Raw genomic sequence first — 18,210 nt, 5'->3', positions numbered from 1 at the left:
GGTACTGGAACATCTCCCCTACGAGGAGAGGTTGAGGGAACTGGGCTTGTTCAGCCTGAAGAAGAGAAGGCTGCGAGGGGACCTTATAAATGCTTACAAATATCTGCAGGGTGGGTGTCAGGAGGATGGGGCCAGACTCTTTCTAGTGGTGCCCAGCGACAGGACGAGGGGCAACGGGCATAAACTGAGGCACAGGAAGTGCCGTCTGAACATGAGGAAGAACTTCTTCCCTCTGAGGGTGACGGAGCACTGGAACAGGCTGCCCAGGGAGGTTGTGGAGTCTCCTTCTCTGGAGATATTCCAGACCCGCCTGGACCAGGTCTTGTGCAGCCTGCTGTAGGTGACCCTGCTTCGGCAGGGGGGTTGGACTAGATGACCCACAGAGGTCCCTTCCAACCCCTACTATTCTGTGATTCTGTGATTCTGTGAAACTCGGGGTGTGTCTCAGCCCACAGAATTCACAGCACACTGGCAGCAGACCGGGAAAAAATAATGACTGACACGGGAAGGCTGCTAGCTCTGTGACTCCTGCTTCATATGGCTTTGCCAAAAGCTTCATAGAGGTGTGGGATGAAACAAGGAGAGAAAGCCTGATGAAGTATACACACGGCATTCCGCTGACAACTGGTTTTACAGAATCACTTTACTGAGGTGGCTCTGAACCCCCAGGCAGATCTTCTGGGAAGTTAATGTTAGTGTTGTGGGCTTTGGTAAACTAATGCGTGTGCCCCATTACAGTAATTGGATCAGGCTTTCTGTTATCATTCTCTTCGTAGAACACGGGAAAACAAAGACTGGCTGCTCAGGGTGTTGCTAAATCAGTGACCCCTCGCTGCTGCATGACTGACACTGTCACTGACTGAACCCCCTCAGAAGCTCAGCAGAACTTTCGCAAAGCAGTTTTGGACAGCCTTTCTTGTGTTAAACCACCTGTATGACTGTTGTGTGGCTATAGCTTGAGCTGTTCTATTTGCACAAACTGGCCAGCTCACAGGGACCAAGCGGGGACATCCAGGACCCCAGTGCCAGCACCCTCCCCGCTTCTGCTGTCCCATCCTCCCGCCCTGGAGGGAACCCAGCCTGGCTCTGCCCTCAGCAGGGACACATCTGCTTCGAACCCCATCTCCCCAAACTCTACCCCTGGCTATCATGCCTAGGGAGGCCCCAGCACCAAGTTTTAAGTTGCACCAGCGTCCATGCAAGCAGGGGTGTGCTGTATAGTGAGGACAGCTGGGTTAGACACCGGCACACCTCCAGTGAGGTTTCATCCCGACGCAGAGCCAGCTCCCAGTGTCTCCAGGGCTCTCCGTCCTGGGACTGCTGCCTCCCAGCCCCGCAGTCTCACCTCTGGGCCACGCATTTCAAAGGGGTTTAGCCGAGAGCTTGCACAGCAGTTACCACCTAGGGAGCAAACGTGCCCTGCCAGGAGAATACCTCCTGCCTGGATTTGGACATACATCTGAGGTGTACAGAGGGAAAAAAACCCCAACAGCACAAGACAACACATGCTGTAGACGTTGTTCATTGTCACTTTTATGTAACAGACAGATAACATTACTGAAAGCAAGAACCTGGTTTTTTTTTTTTTTCTTTCTTTTTTTTCCACTCAGACAATCCGTTATAATATTAAATTAATTGCAGTGGACACCATGGAGAGCTTCTGAGCCTGCCATGCTAGTCTTGCCTGGGGAGACCTGTTTGCAGCACATGGACTCTGAATGTTCGACCCAGAGCCTGCGCCCCAGCTCTGCTGCTCTCTTCTGCGCACCGCAGCGTGGGCCCTGGTTCCCACATGCCCTGCGTGCCCCATGTCAGGCCCAGGTCCCCACCGCTGCAGCACACAACAGTACTGACCCCGTTCTTTAGTTAAATCCCAGCAGTCACTCCAGGAAAGCCTTTGGTGCAATCTCATCACTTCAGTGCACAGGCCGGGGCCGGAGGCTTGTCCCAGTGGCTACACTTCCAGACAGTTGGAAGGGACTAGAATTTGCTTTAGGGTCTTAATAAGAGAGTAAAGTCTACGAAGGAAAGAATTTCAGGCACCTGGAAAGGAGCATGAACCTTCCCTAAAACCAAACCCACAGCAGCAGCCTACGATCCTCCTTCTCCCATCTATGTTCACGCTTTTCGTTGTGGTTCATCCTGTTACGTTGTGGTCACCGTTTCACTGGCAGTCGTGATCAGCTCGCAGTGACCGAGCAATGCTGGTGTTTCATCTCTAAATAAATAATGGGTTTCTGTCCTGAGAAAGTTGCTAGAAAGTGGCCCGGTAGCACAACAAGGAACACGCAAATCTTAAAAATCAAGCAAACAGAGAGCAGGCTTTGACAACGATTCCAACATATCCCCCAAAAGGAAAAAAAAATCTGTGCAGTTTGATTTTGCCACATAGAAATATGTTCTAGAAACAACACAACCTCCTGTTGCATGCTAGCTTGGTTGACGCACGTCCAGCCAGCAAAACCATAAGTGGTGCAACGCGAGGGCCGGATCCGTGGGGCACCTTCCAGCCAACGCTGCGATACCCATTTATCTGTTAGGTTATCATTAATTGTCACGGTACGGGGAGCCCGAGGCCTCGGCTGAACCTGGAGCCTGTGGGTCGGAGCACTGTACAAAAGGAAGGGAAGGCAGATCCGGCGGGTGAGGAGGAGGAGCAGGGAGAGGAGGTGACCTGGCGGTGATCACGCGGTGGGAGGGATGGCAGCGGGACGCCCAGCTCCTGACCTGGGGGCATTAAACAACATGCCGTGCCGTGTCTTGTGCTGCAGCAGGGATAAGGGAGGGAGGAAAGCGGCGGTAAATAGTCTGGCTGAAACAAAAGAAAAAAAATGCACATCCGCCCAGCCAGAGTTTCTAAGATTCTCCTAAAAAATGTGACTCGAGAAATCCTTCTGAGATTGGGCAGCATCTCCAGAATGCATGGACAGCAAAGCAAGCGAGGTGCGTCCCAACCAGTCCAGGTGGGATCCACCTCCTTCCTCTGCGCAGGCAAGAGTAAGGGGGAGTTTGCCCTGCCTGTTTGCCTTAGCACCTCGGGTGGTCAGTGCTGTGTGCTGGTGGCACAGCTGCGCTAGAAGTTGGTTTCTCAAGGCATCAGATTGCTCAGCAGAGGGAAGCAGCAAGCATGGGACAAAAAGGTGAAAACATGAGGCTACAGCATCACCCGACCCCTCTTTCCTTCATTCCAGCTGCGTGATGACCCTGCTCAGTGTAATGCTTTGCCAGCTAGTAAGATCATCGTCCCACCGGCCTCTCCCAGTAGGGCATGGAGACGCACACACGTAACATATTCCTCCCATCCTTTCCCCGGCTCTTCCTGCAGCCCAGTTGTACCGACTGTTTCAGAGTAAAACGCCAGGTTAGCACCTGCGGCTCGGAGGTGTGAGCCACGGCAGACAGAAGGCATCTGACGGATGGGTCCTCCTGGTCTGCCAGCTGCAAGGGTTTTGTGAAATGAGACTTTTGCCCAACGTTCTTCCTTCGGCACCTGAAGGAGGTCCATGCTCAGTCCCTCCTTTCTGGGTATGTCATGATGTCTACGCCTCCTCGCTGCCTCGCAGGTCTTCCAGCTCAGTCATGGCTTTGGCTGGGAGCTTCTTGCGGCGGAACACAGCTGCGATCTCCTCGAAGGACTTTCCTTTCGTCTCCGGTACTTTGAAGTACGCGAACAGAAAGAAGAGAAGAAGCAGAGCCGCGAAGATCACAAAGACGTACGATCCGCACAGATCCTGCATCGGGGGAAGGGAGAACAGGGGACACCACCATCAGCACCGCAGGGATGGCTTCCCCTTCCTACCCTGGGCGGCTGGGGTGCCCTGCGGGGCTTGGAGGTGGAGGTCTGGGTGGCATGTGCACGTCCCACTGGGCCGCTTCAGGAGCCCAGCAGCGGGGTTGTGCCAGTCATTTATCTGTACGGTTTTATAAGGATTTCTTACCGCTATGTACTGGAAACACATTCCCACGATGAAGTTGCAGGCCCAGTTGCAGAAGCCGGCAATGGCGATGGCGGCGGGACGCGGGCCTTGGCTGAACAGTTCAGCTACGATAAACCAGGGGATGGGCCCGGGCCCGACTTCAAAGAAGATGACGAAGAGGAAGATTGCGACCATGCTGACATAGCTCATCCAGGCAAACTGGCTCTGCGAGAGGATGCGCTCAGTGTTACAGTCCCAACACGACTCTCATTAATTATCGCTAATTACTTTCATTAGGCTTCTTTTTCAGAAATTTCTTTCTATCCAGACAAGTGGAGACTGGATATACATAATTACAGCTCTAAATTCTCGTGCCGGGTGCTGGCTGGGTGTGTGGTGCCAGCGTTGCGGCTGGCAGAGGGATGTAGGAGCTCACAGCTATCAGCTCAGCGGTACCTTTGGGCCCTCTCCTTGCCTGCAGCATGGCCAGGAAGAGGCAAAATGGTGTTGCCTTTAATAACCAGGGTGTTCAGTACCTTTATTTGATTTTATATCTTGACAGGAGCTTGTACCAGTGGTTTGGACTGACTTTGATGGGGGCTGGCTCCATCCTCTGCCTGTTCTGCCCTGTGTATCACAGCCTGCCGCCTCTCGTGGGAGTTGGGAGGAATAATATGTCGCTTTCTTAATGACAAGATGCCAGTCTGGCATCCCTGCACCAAGCCAGGGAGACACAGGTTGAGGTTTTAGGGCACACAGTACTTGCACACGGAGATATGCCCTGGGTTTTCTTAGCAGACGTGGGATTATGCTGCGGGAACGGTGCAGTTGCTGTGTGAGGAGCTGAGGTTGTCAGCGGGCTCAGGGAGGGGACAGGGGACGCACGTCCTTTCTAGCAGCATTGGGGTATTGCAGGGGCCAAAGAGTGCAGCATCCTCAGGCACTGCTGTAAGCAGAGATGGCTCCAGCTATGGCCACTTTGAACTGTCCCTTCTAAGGACAAATGTTTTATGACCTTCTTGGAGATGAAAATGCCAAACATTCAGTTTAAAGGGTGGTCTGTTTTCTTGTTTGCAAATCACAGAGAAAAAACGGAGAGAAATCCTTACCAGGAGCACAAGTCCAACTGTCATGGCCACAGCGCTTATTAACATGCCCATCAAACCAGCCAGGAAGAGGGACCGCCTGCCCGCCTTCTCCACCAGAAAGACCTGTGGAAACACGTACAGCAGCTCAGTCTCCTGATGTTTTAGCTCTCGTGGTAGAGATTGGTGTGCTGGTTTCCAAGTGTCAAAAACTCTGCCGGTGGCTGTTAGGGAGCCAGACTGAGCAGCCACCCTGCCAAGGGCAAGGCAAAACCACGTGTACTTAGAGCTCATGCATTTCTAAGCTCTCAGGATTTCCCACCACTCGTACACATGTATTGCTGAGTATGGACTTTTTTTTCTCTCTCTTTTATTTTTTTTTCAGGAAGAAACTTACTAGGTCTGCATCAGTTTGGAAGCAGCCTTCAAAATGTAGCATGATTCAAGTCACATCACGGGCTGTCGCACCTTGCCTGTCCTAGGGCAGGGATAGTTGTGTAGCAGCTGCAGTCAGGATTTTTCCTTCAATGGCTCCCAGATTCTTTTTGCTTTCCTGGTAGCCCCAAGGCTTAGCTTGTTCTTTCTCAGCTCCTCTTGGTGGACTCCAGTCGTCTCACCCACCTTGCAACATGTGAGTCTGTACCAATCACTTCACCCAATGGGGAGATGTAGGTAACTCCACATCTGGCCTGCTCTGAGATACCGTGCACTAGCCTCTGAGGCTGCCTGCTCCTTCCCCTCGGCTTGAAAGGACACCTTTGGCCATCAGCTCAACCTTTCCTGTCATTACAGCAAATGATTTATGCTTCCAGGAGACCGTCTCTTTTGCCGGAGACAGTTCATCATCCTCACTCGTGAAGTTGCAGAGGGTGAGCCTCTGCGCTCCTTTCTTCCCTTGCCAAGGTCCGCCTGGCCATCGGTGCTCCTGCCTTTTGATCGGGGTCCATCATTTATTGACAGACGCAGGTAATTTTTAAGTGCTCTTGGCCAAAAGAAGCAAAGAGCAAATGCCCCAGGCTGCAAATACCACAGCCCTGGGGCAGAGATCGAACTGCAGAAGACCCTCCAAGCTGGAGGGAGACCTCTTCGAGCCCTACGTGGCTGTGCTTCGTTTCACAGTAAACATCATGGTTTCTCCTCTGTACAGGACCTATGACGGACTTCCTCTAAAGTGGGTTCATCCCAAGACCTCCTATCTCATCCACGCTGGAGTAAGACCTCTCAGAGCTGTGTATTTCTACCTTGCTAGTCCTGCTTCGTGGTGGGTAGAAGTCCTTTGCTCCCTGAGTCTCACTAGACACGTGAGGGAAATGTTCGGGCTTGGCGCTTCCTGCTCTTATATTAATGGCCACATTAAAAAATAATTGCCTGCTGATTGGAATCATGTTAATACTCTCAGGAGAGAGACAAACGGAGGGAAAGGCTGCGAAAATGGAACCATTCTTTTATTGCTGCAGAGCACTGCACAGATACGATGAGAATAGGTGCTAGATTGCTTTTATTACTGTGGAATAGCCTTTGAATATCGCTCATGCAGGTGCTATGTACATACAGAAAACAATTTGAAAGATAACAGGTAAGAAGGAGATTGTGAGCTGCTGGCTTCCCCATCACAACCCCAATCTGCCTGCTCCCCGAGGGAGCAGGACCGAAGGCAGCTGTTATTTTGGGGGAAATGCTGAGCTACCAGAGCTTCCCTGAACAGGGTGATGCAGCTGTCACTCAGGAGGCATTTAGCAGTGCCGTTTGATAGCAACGGGTTGTATTTCAGGGCTTGATTTTTCAAATGAGACTTGCCCAGGGAATTATTTTTCCCGTGAGTAAAGTGTGCAGGGTCAGCCCCAGCTCCAGGATGAAAATCGTGTTTCAAAACCACATTGTACCTTAGATGTTTTTGTAGCCCGGGACAGAAATATTTACTTACGGAGATAACTGTGAAGACTGTGTTCACCACTCCAACGCCAATGGTTGCGTAAACTGGTTGGTCAATTCCAGCTCTCTCGAAAATGTTTGTAGAGTAGTAAAAGATCTATCAAAATACATTAGGATGAAGGATTAGGTAACAGGACTGGTGGAACGTTTTGTTCTCTTGAGGGGGGAGTTGTACTTGCTTGGCTGAGATGTGAAGTAATTTAATTATGATTAGTTTTTCAACTTTTTAATGTCTTGTAATAATTAGAGCTGAAACTTTCAAAGGAGCCTGAGAGAGTTAAAAATCCCATTTAAATTCCCCTCCTGAATGACTGCATTTGCACATTTTAAACTGTTTTTTCCATGTAGTGCTGTGTTTAATCTTGAAAGCCAGATCACCAGCCCCAAGTGCTGGAGACAAATACCTTAATATGACTGAGTTTTAAATGCATTTTACAATATTCTTGCTACATTGGAATGACTCAAGTTTCTCCCTTCTTTCCCAGAATAAGGCGATTCCTCTCTCAGGGAAGTTTAGGGCCGGAGGCAGAAGGGTGGCTGACCCTGCGGCTGGTGGGTGGGCTGGGCACCCCATCGAGCCGGGGCAGCCGGGCTCCATGGGGCCGCTCAGCCCTGGCTCAGCCCCCCGAGGCTGGGCATCCCCGCGTGCTGCTCTGCCTTGCCGTGAGGAAATGCTCTTAGAGTTTTAAAAGCTGGTGGGACAGAGGCCTCTAAGGCCAACCTTTGTAGAGTTGCCATCAGGCTCTCAAAAATGTGAGTCTTAGCTGGTTTTGAAAAGGAGGCTCCACGCACCTGGGTGTAAAATGGTGATTTCTGGTATCCCAGGAGGTGCTGCAAAAACTGTTTAGCTAAAAATAGCTAGAAGACAGTGATAATGTGGTTCCTGGGCTGAACAGGCACTCATTAAAGAGAACTAACTGCTGACGAACTCAGGTATGAGGAGGGTCACGGCAGAGCTCAGCGTGGATCTGCTGTGCCAGCTGGTTTTGTGCTGAGCTCCCTTGCACCCTTCTCCCCTCCTGCCCTCCCACAGCCCGGCTTGGCAGTGAGGTCCACCTTCACACCAATGGTGGTGGCCGAGGAGCCTACTGCAGTCATGGGAAGGCCTTCTCTTCACCCCTACATGGCTCGGTCGGAGCCAGCATTGTCTTTTTGTTCTCAGCATGGATTCCTTTAAAGGCATATATTTTCGGGAGACTCACCGCATTGATTCCTGAGAACTGCTGAGATATCTGCACCATCAGGGCCACAATGACAGCCTGCCTGTACTTTGAAGAGGTGAAAAGCTGCCTTATGGAGACTTTCTTTTCACTAGCAGCTTCTTGCTTTTCCTTTTCCATCTCAGCAATCTCTTTCATTGGGTCACAGTTTCCTCTGAGCCTTTTCAAACCTTAAGAAAAAAAAGCTTGACGTTTTATTTTCAGTGGTAGATAAGCGGTAGAGTAAGGACAAGAATCTCTCTAGCGAAAACTCAGGGTAAGCCAACCACATGGACAGCAGTGTCCTCTAGCTCTGAGGACTCCTATGGCACATCAAGCCCCAAACGTGCGTCTGGTTGGCAAGGGGCAGCAGCACATTAGTTCTGTGAAAGCTTTGAGACACCACACTTGAGCCCCATCCCTCACCAATGCTTATTAGTCCCACGTAAATGTGTCTAAATAGTTTCTGGTCCAGAGCTAATTTATACTTCAGCAGCTCAGAGCTTCTTATCTCAGTTTCAGCTGTGTCCTACCATGGACTGCTCTTACTCTTTGCAGAGATGGCTGGAACCAGCTGAGAAGGGCCACGCTGCCAGATGTATAAGTGATTGTAGTAAGCACTGTGGATTTGCTGTGTAGCTGCAAATATCACCAAGGATAGAGAGATCAGCTGTCCCCCAGAAAATGTAATTTTTACACCTGTTTGAAATCCCTTCCAATAGAAGGGGGCTTTGGGGGTGGCATCTGCTGGATGTGATCTCTCTGATAGAAAGGAGCGGCACGCTAAGGCTCACACTACCCACAGCGATATATAAGCAAGCGTGCCTTAGTCAGTGACTCTATGCAAGTGCCCAAAATCCCGCCTGCAAATGTGCTCTGGAGGATGGAGCAACTATATCCAGTTAGACGTGTGAGCCCTCAGCTGTCTGATCCTATGTATAGTGTAAAAACAGCTCCAGACAAGCCCAGAATGTGTGCCTTACTTTTTTTAGCTTCTTCCACCTTCCCCAGTTTGATGTAAAGGTATCGGGGGCTCTCGGGGCACAGTAAGAGCAGGAAGAACTGCAGGAGGGCAGCCACACCGGACAGACCGAGGAGCAGGGGCCACATCTCGTCGTTGCCCAGGAGAAAGTCAAGTCCGAGGACCTGGAATGATGGAGGCATGTGTGAATGGCTGAGGTCACACCCTAGGAAAAGAAAGCAATTGACCGCTATGGCGTTACGAGGTGACAACCAGGAAGAAAACTAGAATCAAATGCCAATTCTCAGTTCTAACAATTTGATTTCTTTGGTTATGATGTGCATTTACAAGGAGGGAACGAACAGATGGCGTAAAATGTCATGAGCAATACTTTGGCTTACAGGTGCTGTGGGACAAACCTCAGCCAGCCTGTTCCCCACCCCGGGGTGACTCGGTCCTCCTTGGGACGTGCCAGTGGCAGGAGGCCTGTGCCTGGCCAGAACCACTGTGTTAAGCAGCTCAGCAAATACATACATGCTGATGAAGTGTTTTCTCCTCAGACCTTGGTGTCCTGGGTCTTTAGGGTATGGGTTTTTATGGGTGTATGTGTCCTAAGCAGCTCCACAAAGGTGCAGAGCTTGGGTGGAGGTCCCCGCAGCGTGGGACGCCCCAGCTGCCTGGCCCCTAACCAGCACAGTCTGATCACCGGGGCCGCAGCACGGCGTGAGGCTCAGCAAATGGGCTAATGGGAGCTTTGCTTCAGTGTTTGGTTATGGCATTGAGAAAGGCGCTCCAGAGGGGTTGTGAGTACTTGCAACCTTTTTGCTTCCACAATTTGTAAATCATTTTTTATGTTCCTGCAGCCAGAGAAGCAGGCAGGACCCACCTTGCAAGCTTTTTTTCCCCCATGGACTTTACACAGTCTTTGGCTGAGTCAGATTAGATTAATTTTGTGGTTACACAAAGTTTTTCTGGATGTGTTGGTTCTCAGTACATTTATGTGCCAGCCTTTCACTTAGCTGGGATGCCTGCCATGGTGGGTAACACTGACAGGAACGTTGGGCTCCCTATTTCTCTGACGAAGCTATTTTTGAGTACCTGAATGTGAAGGATCTCGTGTTCAGGATCCAGCCTGACTGATGAGATGTGTACAAAACCTTTATAGGGGAGGGAAGAAGTTGTTTGCAGAAGTACTTCTTATTTCATGAGAAATCATCTTTGCTAAGGACACCTCTGACACAAAGGAGTTTAAACCCATTAGAGCAGATTGCTTCCCGCTCTCCTTCATTTTTGGGGTGGAATAATGAGCGATGCCCCACTATATCACTGGGGTATCTCTAATCTCTGAAATACCCTCTCCTGACTCGTACACTGTCATTCTTACCTGGCTGATGAGAATACCCGTGACGATCGCAAGCTGGTGCAATGTCCCCAGCGCTCCTCGAAGGGCCGTGGGAGAGACCTCGCTGACGTACATGGGCACGAGTCCGGAGGAGAGCCCTGCACCGAGCACACACAGCCGTCACCTCTTCTAGACCACAGCTTAGCAGCCAGCAGAAATCATTTCCCAAATGGGAAAGGAGGATAAAGCCTGTCTGCTACATCCCACTAAGCCCCTCGTGCCTGGCTGGGAACCGCCGGCACTCTGCGGAGGTGCTCGGATATCCCCAGATTCAGAGCCCCCAGCCGGGAAGCCTTTACACTCGAACGTACACATAGGAGCATGGAGCAGAGATCGTCTGCTGGGAGAAGTTATCACAGAGCAAAGAGCTTTCTTAAAACCTGCCTTGAACCTTCAGAGCCGAGTATTGTATTTGCATACCAGTACCAGGGATAATAAGCTGTTATTTCTAAGCTAATTCTAATGTAATTCTATGTTATTTGCCCTCTGTCTTATCCTTGCTACCTATAGTCCTCCTGTACTACCTGCTAGATAGCACTGTTGTCTCGGGAACCTGCCAAACAGCATGGCTAAAAACACTGTTACAACAGCCACCAGCAAGTTCGAGCCGTAAGATAGAGAAAAGGGACTCACTCCTTTCTAGGATACGCACAATAAACAGGTTTCATGATGGAGCTAACCCCAATGCTTCAGGGAAAGATCCTGAATCAAGAAGGACAGACACAGGGAGAAAAGGGAAACTCCCACCTGTGAAACTCCTTCTGAACTAAAAAAAAAGATTAAAAAATATAAGCAGCTCTTAACCGCAGCCCTGGAGCGATGCAGCACCCAGCACCCTGCTGAGGGGCAGATGACCCTGCCTGCCCTTACCGCAGTACAGCCCCGTGACTGCTCTCCCGGCGATGATGAGCATGTGAGACGGCCCGAATTTCGCCAGCCCCATCAGGAGGTTCCCAGCGATGGAGAGGACGTTTACCACCAGCATGGCTTTCACCCTGCAAGGCACCAGCAGCACAGCTCGTTCTGGCACCTCTTGCAGCCAAGCAGCCATCACGACATACAATCAGAGCAATTAAGTGACTTAATCAGCACTACAGGGGGAAAAATAACAATCGTAGGCACTGAAAAATGTGAGGCAGGGGTGCAATCAGAGTAGCTAAATGAGTCCTATACATCCTGTGCAAACGCTGCTCAGATGCCCTCCTCTCCCTTTTGCTGTGGAAAGAAAGGGGGGAATTTGGAAGTTAATCAAGGCTGCTCGTCAGCTTCTCGCCTGAAGTGCTAAAAGTTGCAATAAAACATCTGATTTATAATTGAAGATTTTAATAAACCAGACCTTTGTGATGGTTGGAACCTGTTTTGGAGGTTTGAGGGGGTTTTTTTCATTAAATTGGGGAAAATAACACAAATTGTATTTCTACAGAGAGGAAAGGGTTCTAGAAGAAAAAAACCAAGAAGGCTTGGTCTGTGACACGCGAGTCATGGCACACAAGGTCCTCTCACCTCCCCAGCCGGTCGCCGATCCACCCCACGGTGAAGGAGGAGACCATGCCGCCGACGGCAAACACGGAGACGGAGAGGGACCAGTACATGGTGAGGATGTGCAAGGAGGTGGCCAGGTCCTCGCCGGTGTTGCCCGGAGGCGCGAGCGTGCCCTCGGTGCTGCCCCAGGGCTCCGTGCTGGGGATGGTGACGGTGACAGCCTCCCCAGAGGCGTTGGTGGCATGTCTGTCCAGGGGGGCAATGCCCAGCACACGCCCATAGTGGGCTTCTATCACCTATGATGGGCAAAGAGGAAAAACGCTGTCGGCTCAAATCTATAACCACCTCAACCCCTGGTATGGGGATTTTTTTCTGCCCCAGGAAAAGCTTTTCCTCACAGGCTCCGCAGGGGTGAAATCTTGGGGGCCCCCACAGTTCCCCAGCGCCTGGACCCCAGCGGGGAGGGACCGCGAGGGCAGGCACGGAGCATCCCCCCCTCTTCCAACGCCACCTCCCGGGGACGGGGTGAGCGTGGTGTCCAGATTTGGCACCCGCGGGGAGGTGCCGTCCCTCGGTCTGGGCACAGGGACCGCGTTGCAGTGGGGACAGCACCACGGCGTGTGGACCCCCGCTCCTTTCTCTGGGGGGATGCGGGGTGGCAGCGGGGGGGTCCTTGCTGTCATCTCACCCCGCTGCGTTATCGTGGGGGCTTTGTGCTGCGGGAGATAGCGGCTGGGGAAGGGACAGAGCCCTCCTGGGGGCTTCTGCAGGGGACAAAACCAGCCCTGGCTGCCCTGAAGCCCTCGTCCCTTGGCCATGCATGGCTCGGGGGGCTCGGCTTACCTTCTGGGGGGCGTTAATGACGCCCAGGCTGTAGCCATACTGGAAGAAGCCCAACACCGCGGTGAAGACGGAGAGGATCAGCGTTCCCGTGAGGTGCTGGGGGACGAAGCAGAGAACAGCCTCACCCTGCTGTCCTAGCCCTGCCCAAACGTGGGGGGCTGCGCCCCATCCCTGTCCCAAGGGACCCTGCTCCCTGGCCGGCCGGGACGGCAGCACCCAAGGATGCTGCTGCGGCAGCACGGGTGCTGTGACAAGCTCCGAAGGAGAAGAGAAGGCCCCTGGGCGGGCAGGGTCAGGCCCCCAGGGCAGAGCAGCGTTGCCCGGCAAAGAGCATCTGTGCCGGGGCTCTGCCCGCTGCGCTGCCCATCCTTGCCCCGGTGCTCACGACGAGAGGGGTTTCGGCACGGCAGCACAGGCAGCAGCAGCAACGTGCCCTGCCCCATCCCCAGGCACGGCAGCACTGCCGCTGAAGCAGCACAGCTAGGAAAAAACGTGGTTTTCAGAAGTGCTGTTTCAAGTATTATTTCCTTCCATCACAGTTAAAATTGTCTGGTGAGCTGATGGAGCTCTTAAAAATAAAAAAATAACCCCTTGACCCCTTTGCTCCTGCACTCAGTATGCAGATATCAAAGAGCAATTAATTAGGGGAGCTGATTTTGTTGTTGGTGGTGGTGGTTTTGGTCTTGGCAAGCCATAAATACCATTGCTCAGTGCTGGGTTCCCGCAGAAATTCTAGTGCAAAAATACCACCGAGCCACAGTTACCTTCTCTGCCTGCATTTTGCTTTTCTTGTCCATCCTGTGGCTCCTCCACTGTCCTCCCGGGAGCCGTCACAGTGCTGGGCTGCGGAGCGAGGTGGGAGCTGGGGCAGGGAAGGGGGGACAGCAGGGCTGGAATGGAGGCAAGAGGGATCAGCAAAACTGCCTGCTGCGCCAAGAGATGGGACTATATCAGCTCTGGAGTTAATGAGAAACCCAAGCCCTCCACGCGTTACGTGGCCACTACCAATCCCTCTGTCCGGGGGGACAAACGAAATGCGGGGGGACCCGCAAAGACACCGAGCGGCCCTGGGAAGTTCCGACGATCCAGCTGAATGGCAGCTTTGGGGCTGTCCCGCAGTCGAGCAGTCCGCCGTGTGAAGCGCCGGGGACACGCTAGAGCCCGTTTTGAGACGTTCAGCACCTTTCTTGGCCTCTGTGCTGGGTCGATGTGCTAAATGACAAACCTCGCTGAGTTAGCAAGAAGAAACCTTTCTGGCATGCGTAGCAAAGGAGCTAGAAAATGACTAAGAGTGTTTTATTTAGCACTTGGCACCTGCTTTAAAATATATTTACGTGTGTAGTATATAACATAGACAGCCAAACGTGTATTGACACAGGTCTCTCTCTGTACGTACGTACATACCTGCACGCACGCAGCCCCCTCACCCGCGGCTGCGAGGCGAGCACGCACCTGCACGCATGCGTCCTGGACGTGTCTGTGGAGGTGGAACATGGCAGGATTACCCAGAACATGACCGTAACAGACGTTTTCATTAAAAAGCCCGTAACGGCGTGAGCGGAGCCTTTCAGCCCCACCAGCCCATCGCCGCGCTGTCAGATATTGCCGGTGCCAGCTGGGGCTCCCCAGTGTCGCGGCCCTTTGGCTTGGCTCCCTCGCTAGGGCTGGACTTCGCGCACCTGCGAGAGCTGGTCTGTACTGGTCCCGCTCCGGCTCCGCTTTGCTGTCCTTGGCATCATTGGCGAGCGGAGCTGCAGTGCCAGGGCGGGTGGAAGCATCCGTAGCTGACATGCCAAAGTCTGAGTCGGCCGAGGAGGTGATTAGTGCTGATTAATGCCGTTACCTTCCAGATGAACCCCTGATGAGTCCGGCAGCCAAGTTTCAGATGCTTTGGATGATGCTCTCAGTCAGGCAGACGTCACATGGGCACAAAATGTACTTTCTACGGTGGAAGAGGAAGAGGAAAAAAAAGATGAGCGCAAGACCACTAATCTTTGCACTGGTCTTCTCCAGCAAAGTAAAACTTTAACTGGAGGAGGAAAGTTCATTGCATTAGTGCAGGCATTGATTCCAGCCACAGCACCTGCATTCCCCGTGGGCTGGTGGAGCTGCAAGGGGGAGGGCCCCGAGGCCGAGCTTTGTGAGTTTTTCCCCCAATATTTGTCCTTCCAGGCAAGATCTTTGCCCAGCGCGTTTGTTTGCTCGCTGTGCGTGGATACCCAGGCATTTACCAGCACCATTCCTTTGTGCTGCGGGTGAATGCCTCCGCGCCGGGTCCGGCAGGGTTGGGCGATTAACAGGCTGCTCGAGTTCAACTTGGGAAAACAAACGAGAGCCCTGACCCAGCATCCCAAAGCGAAACCCTCCGGCACTGTGACACTCCTGGCCAGGCCCTCCCCAGCTCCCATGTCCCCCTCCGGGGTCCCCACCCCACCGCGGGTGCCCGGCCGAGGGAGGGGGGTGCTTTCCCCCTACCCTTCCCAGCCCACCTGCAGCAGTTCGAGGGAGCAAAGGCCGTCTACCTACCGCAGAGAACATGCAGGGACACCTTCCCATGGCCTGTCGCCCGTGTCCCCGCCAGCGCAGCTCACAGAGCACAGCACTCCCTCAGCCCGGCTTCCTGGAGCATGGCCGAGCATCACTCGCTTCCCAAGGAGTGGCCCGTCAGCTTCCATGGAAATTTCAGATGCCAAAGGCTGGAAGCCCCATGGCTGCCTGCCTCCCTCAGCCAGGTCTGCTGGCAAAAGGCACAAAGTTATCCCAGGGCTCTCCCATCCCTCCCCGGCCCCTCTTGCCTTCCCTGCTGGGCTGGATGCTGCAAGCCGGTGCCGGGGACTGCCTTGCCTCTGATGCCAGCTGGGCTGTAGCACACCCCTCCAGAGCCTTGCTACAGGCAGTTGAAGCACCTATTTAATTCTCAGTGACAAGAACAGATTCATAGAATCACAGAATCCCAGCATGGCAGGGGTTGGAAGGGACCTCTGTGGGTCACCCAGTCCAACCCCCCTGCCGAAGCAGGGTCACCCAGAGCAGGCTGCACAGGACCTTGTCCAGGCAGGTCTTGAATATCTCCAGAGAAGGAGACTCCACAGCCTCCCTGGGCAGCCTGTTCCAGTGCTCCGTCACCCTCAGAGGGAAGAAGTTCTTCCTCATGTTCAGACGGAACTTCCCCGGTTTCAGTTTGTGCCCATTGCCCCTTGTCCTGTCACTGGGCACCACTGGAAAGAGTTTGGCCCCGTCCTCCTGACACCCACCCTGCAGATATTTATAAGCATTTATGAGGTCCCCTCTCAGCCTTCTCTTCTTCAGGCTGAACAAGCCCAGCTCCCTCAGCCTCAGATTCAAGCCCCTGTTTCTCTGAATGGGGGTCTGGGTGTGGGGGTGCTGGTTCGCAGACGCTGTCTCGAGGCTGGTCCTGAGGCTCATGGATGGGAAATGCCGGTGTGTGCATCTCCCTCCGCTGCAGTTCGTTTCCCGAAGGGGCTGGCAGAGCATCACACCACGACGATTCGCTTGGAAAACTGAAGCACAACGCTCCAGCACACTCGAGCCCTGCGCCCGACTCCACCAGGATGAATGCTCAGCCCGTCTAATCTCTCACGTGTTTGATGGCTCGTTGTCAAACGTCCCACGGGTGGCGGGCCACGCCAGACAGCGGTGAAGTGTTGTGACCAAGGGCACAGAGATCTAAAGGGCAAAGGGGAGATGGCAGCTGGCCTGCGGGCATCTTCCCTGCGGGGCCAGCCCTGCCATCCCTGGCTCTGCCAGCCTGGAGCTTGCTTGTAGTTTCCCTTTTCTGTGTTCAGGTGATCTCTGAAGAACATGGGTGCTTCATGCGGCTTGTAGGCACAGGGCTTTCCTCGCCAGGGCAGAGTGAGCAGCTCCGGCTGACCGAGTCACCCCACGGTTACTCAGGGGCCGTGGTGTGATGCAGAGGTGAGACGCGGCAGGTGACAAATGTGGGTCCCCACGCGCGTGGCTGGGTGCTGCCGCCGGTCCCGGTGACTCCCAGCCCGAGGGCACCGCTGCCGTTCCCAGGCGAAGCACTGCAGAAATACCAACACCAACCACCGCAGCGCCTGTTTGCAGGACGGCAGCACGCGCCGCGCCGCGCTCAGCCCCTCGGCCAGTGCCGTAGGGCGCGGTGGCTTTTCTCCAGGGCTCCAGCAAGAAGTGGCTCCAGCCTGCTCTCGTGGCTGCTCATTGCCCGACTGTACAGAACGGGTGAATGCCAGGAATCCCAACCCGCACCCAGCCCCTTCACCCTGGGCGACTCACCTTGAAGCATGAATCTCAACATTCCGTGATGGGCATCGTTTACATGATTTTCAACTGGCAGCGCTTGCAGTGTTGCTAAGTTAACTATTAATAAAGTGTGAGAACTACGGATAATGCTACTGTCATGCAGAATCTAACGCTATGTGGTAAGAGCCATGGGTTGAAGTTTACGGTTGGGCTTTGCTTTTGAATAACGGAACACCCCGTCGCATCAGTGGGGGCAATTTAAAGAGTCCGTAAGGACAGGGAGGTTTCCTCTGTGGCTGGGGTAATCTGCACACCCGTTCTACTGCCTTTGGGTCATCCAGAGACAGCTTTGATGCCAAAAAAAGAAAACAAACTGAAACACAAAGGAGAAGAAAGGAATGTCCAGACCATCAGGCTGTGGCTCTGCAGGTGAGAGCAGGCTGATGCGGCACGTCAGAGCCTGGCACAAAAAGAACACGGTATGTGTTCAGTTTTTCTCTACGTGCGCAGCAGCCGGGCAGGCAGCAGTGCTGGGGCCACCCGCGGGACGGGGCTTTTAGCCTGCCAAAACACATTCGAGAGGGAGAGCTTGGTGCATTTACGGCACAGTTGTAAAGATATCGGTGTGCTGGCCTTGTACGCTTCCAGCAACACCCGGTGGCATTAAACCAGGGGGGGTTAATGGGCCCCTTCCCGCTCCCCCCCGCTCTGGGCAGTGCAGCATCTCCCAGAAAAGAAAAATCGGGATTCAAACCCAGCAAACCTATTCCGCAGGAGCTCGGGACAGCTCAGACGGGACGCGGCAGCGCCGCAGCCATACACAGGGCAGGGAACAGACACTGCAGGGGCTCGGCGGTTGCCACACGCGTCCCGCGCCTCAAGCCCCATCCTCACTGCCAGGCTGTGTCTTCTGGGTCTCCTCAGAGGCACCGGGTCCCCAGGCACGTGGCTTTTCATCCTGGGCACGGGCACGGCACGGAGGTCCACCCCACGCCCTCAGGACCCAGCAGAGTCAGTCCTTGCTGCCAGCCTAAATGATGCTCACGTGGGCCCCGACTGCGCAGCGTCACCGCGCAGACTGTGGTGTGGGCAGCAACCGAGCTGCGTGGGCTCAGGTCAGGACAAGGGGCTGCAGCACAGCAAC

General features: G+C 53.5%; 1 protein-coding gene across 1 annotated transcript; it reads right to left on the bottom strand.

The window, feature by feature from the left end:
* Nucleotides 1–1,511: 1,511 nt before the first annotated feature.
* Nucleotides 1,512–14,779, bottom strand: SLC2A2 (solute carrier family 2 member 2). Its single transcript, XM_009940021.2, has 11 exons — nucleotides 13,586–14,779; nucleotides 12,822–12,917; nucleotides 12,000–12,274; nucleotides 11,367–11,491; nucleotides 10,479–10,594; nucleotides 9,117–9,279; nucleotides 8,137–8,324; nucleotides 6,927–7,031; nucleotides 5,027–5,128; nucleotides 3,939–4,142; nucleotides 1,512–3,731 (listed from the first exon to the last, which is right to left on the bottom strand). Exons 1-11 carry the CDS (start codon nucleotides 13,616–13,618, stop codon nucleotides 3,540–3,542), a joined length of 1,599 nt encoding a protein of 532 aa, XP_009938323.1. The 5' UTR covers nucleotides 13,619–14,779; the 3' UTR covers nucleotides 1,512–3,539.
* Nucleotides 14,780–18,210: the final 3,431 nt, after the last annotated feature.

Source organism: Opisthocomus hoazin, chromosome 4, assembly GCF_030867145.1.
Source record: "Opisthocomus hoazin isolate bOpiHoa1 chromosome 4, bOpiHoa1.hap1, whole genome shotgun sequence".
NCBI lineage: Eukaryota > Metazoa > Chordata > Aves > Opisthocomiformes > Opisthocomidae > Opisthocomus > Opisthocomus hoazin.
This window is presented reverse-complemented; position numbering and strand designations above follow the sequence as displayed.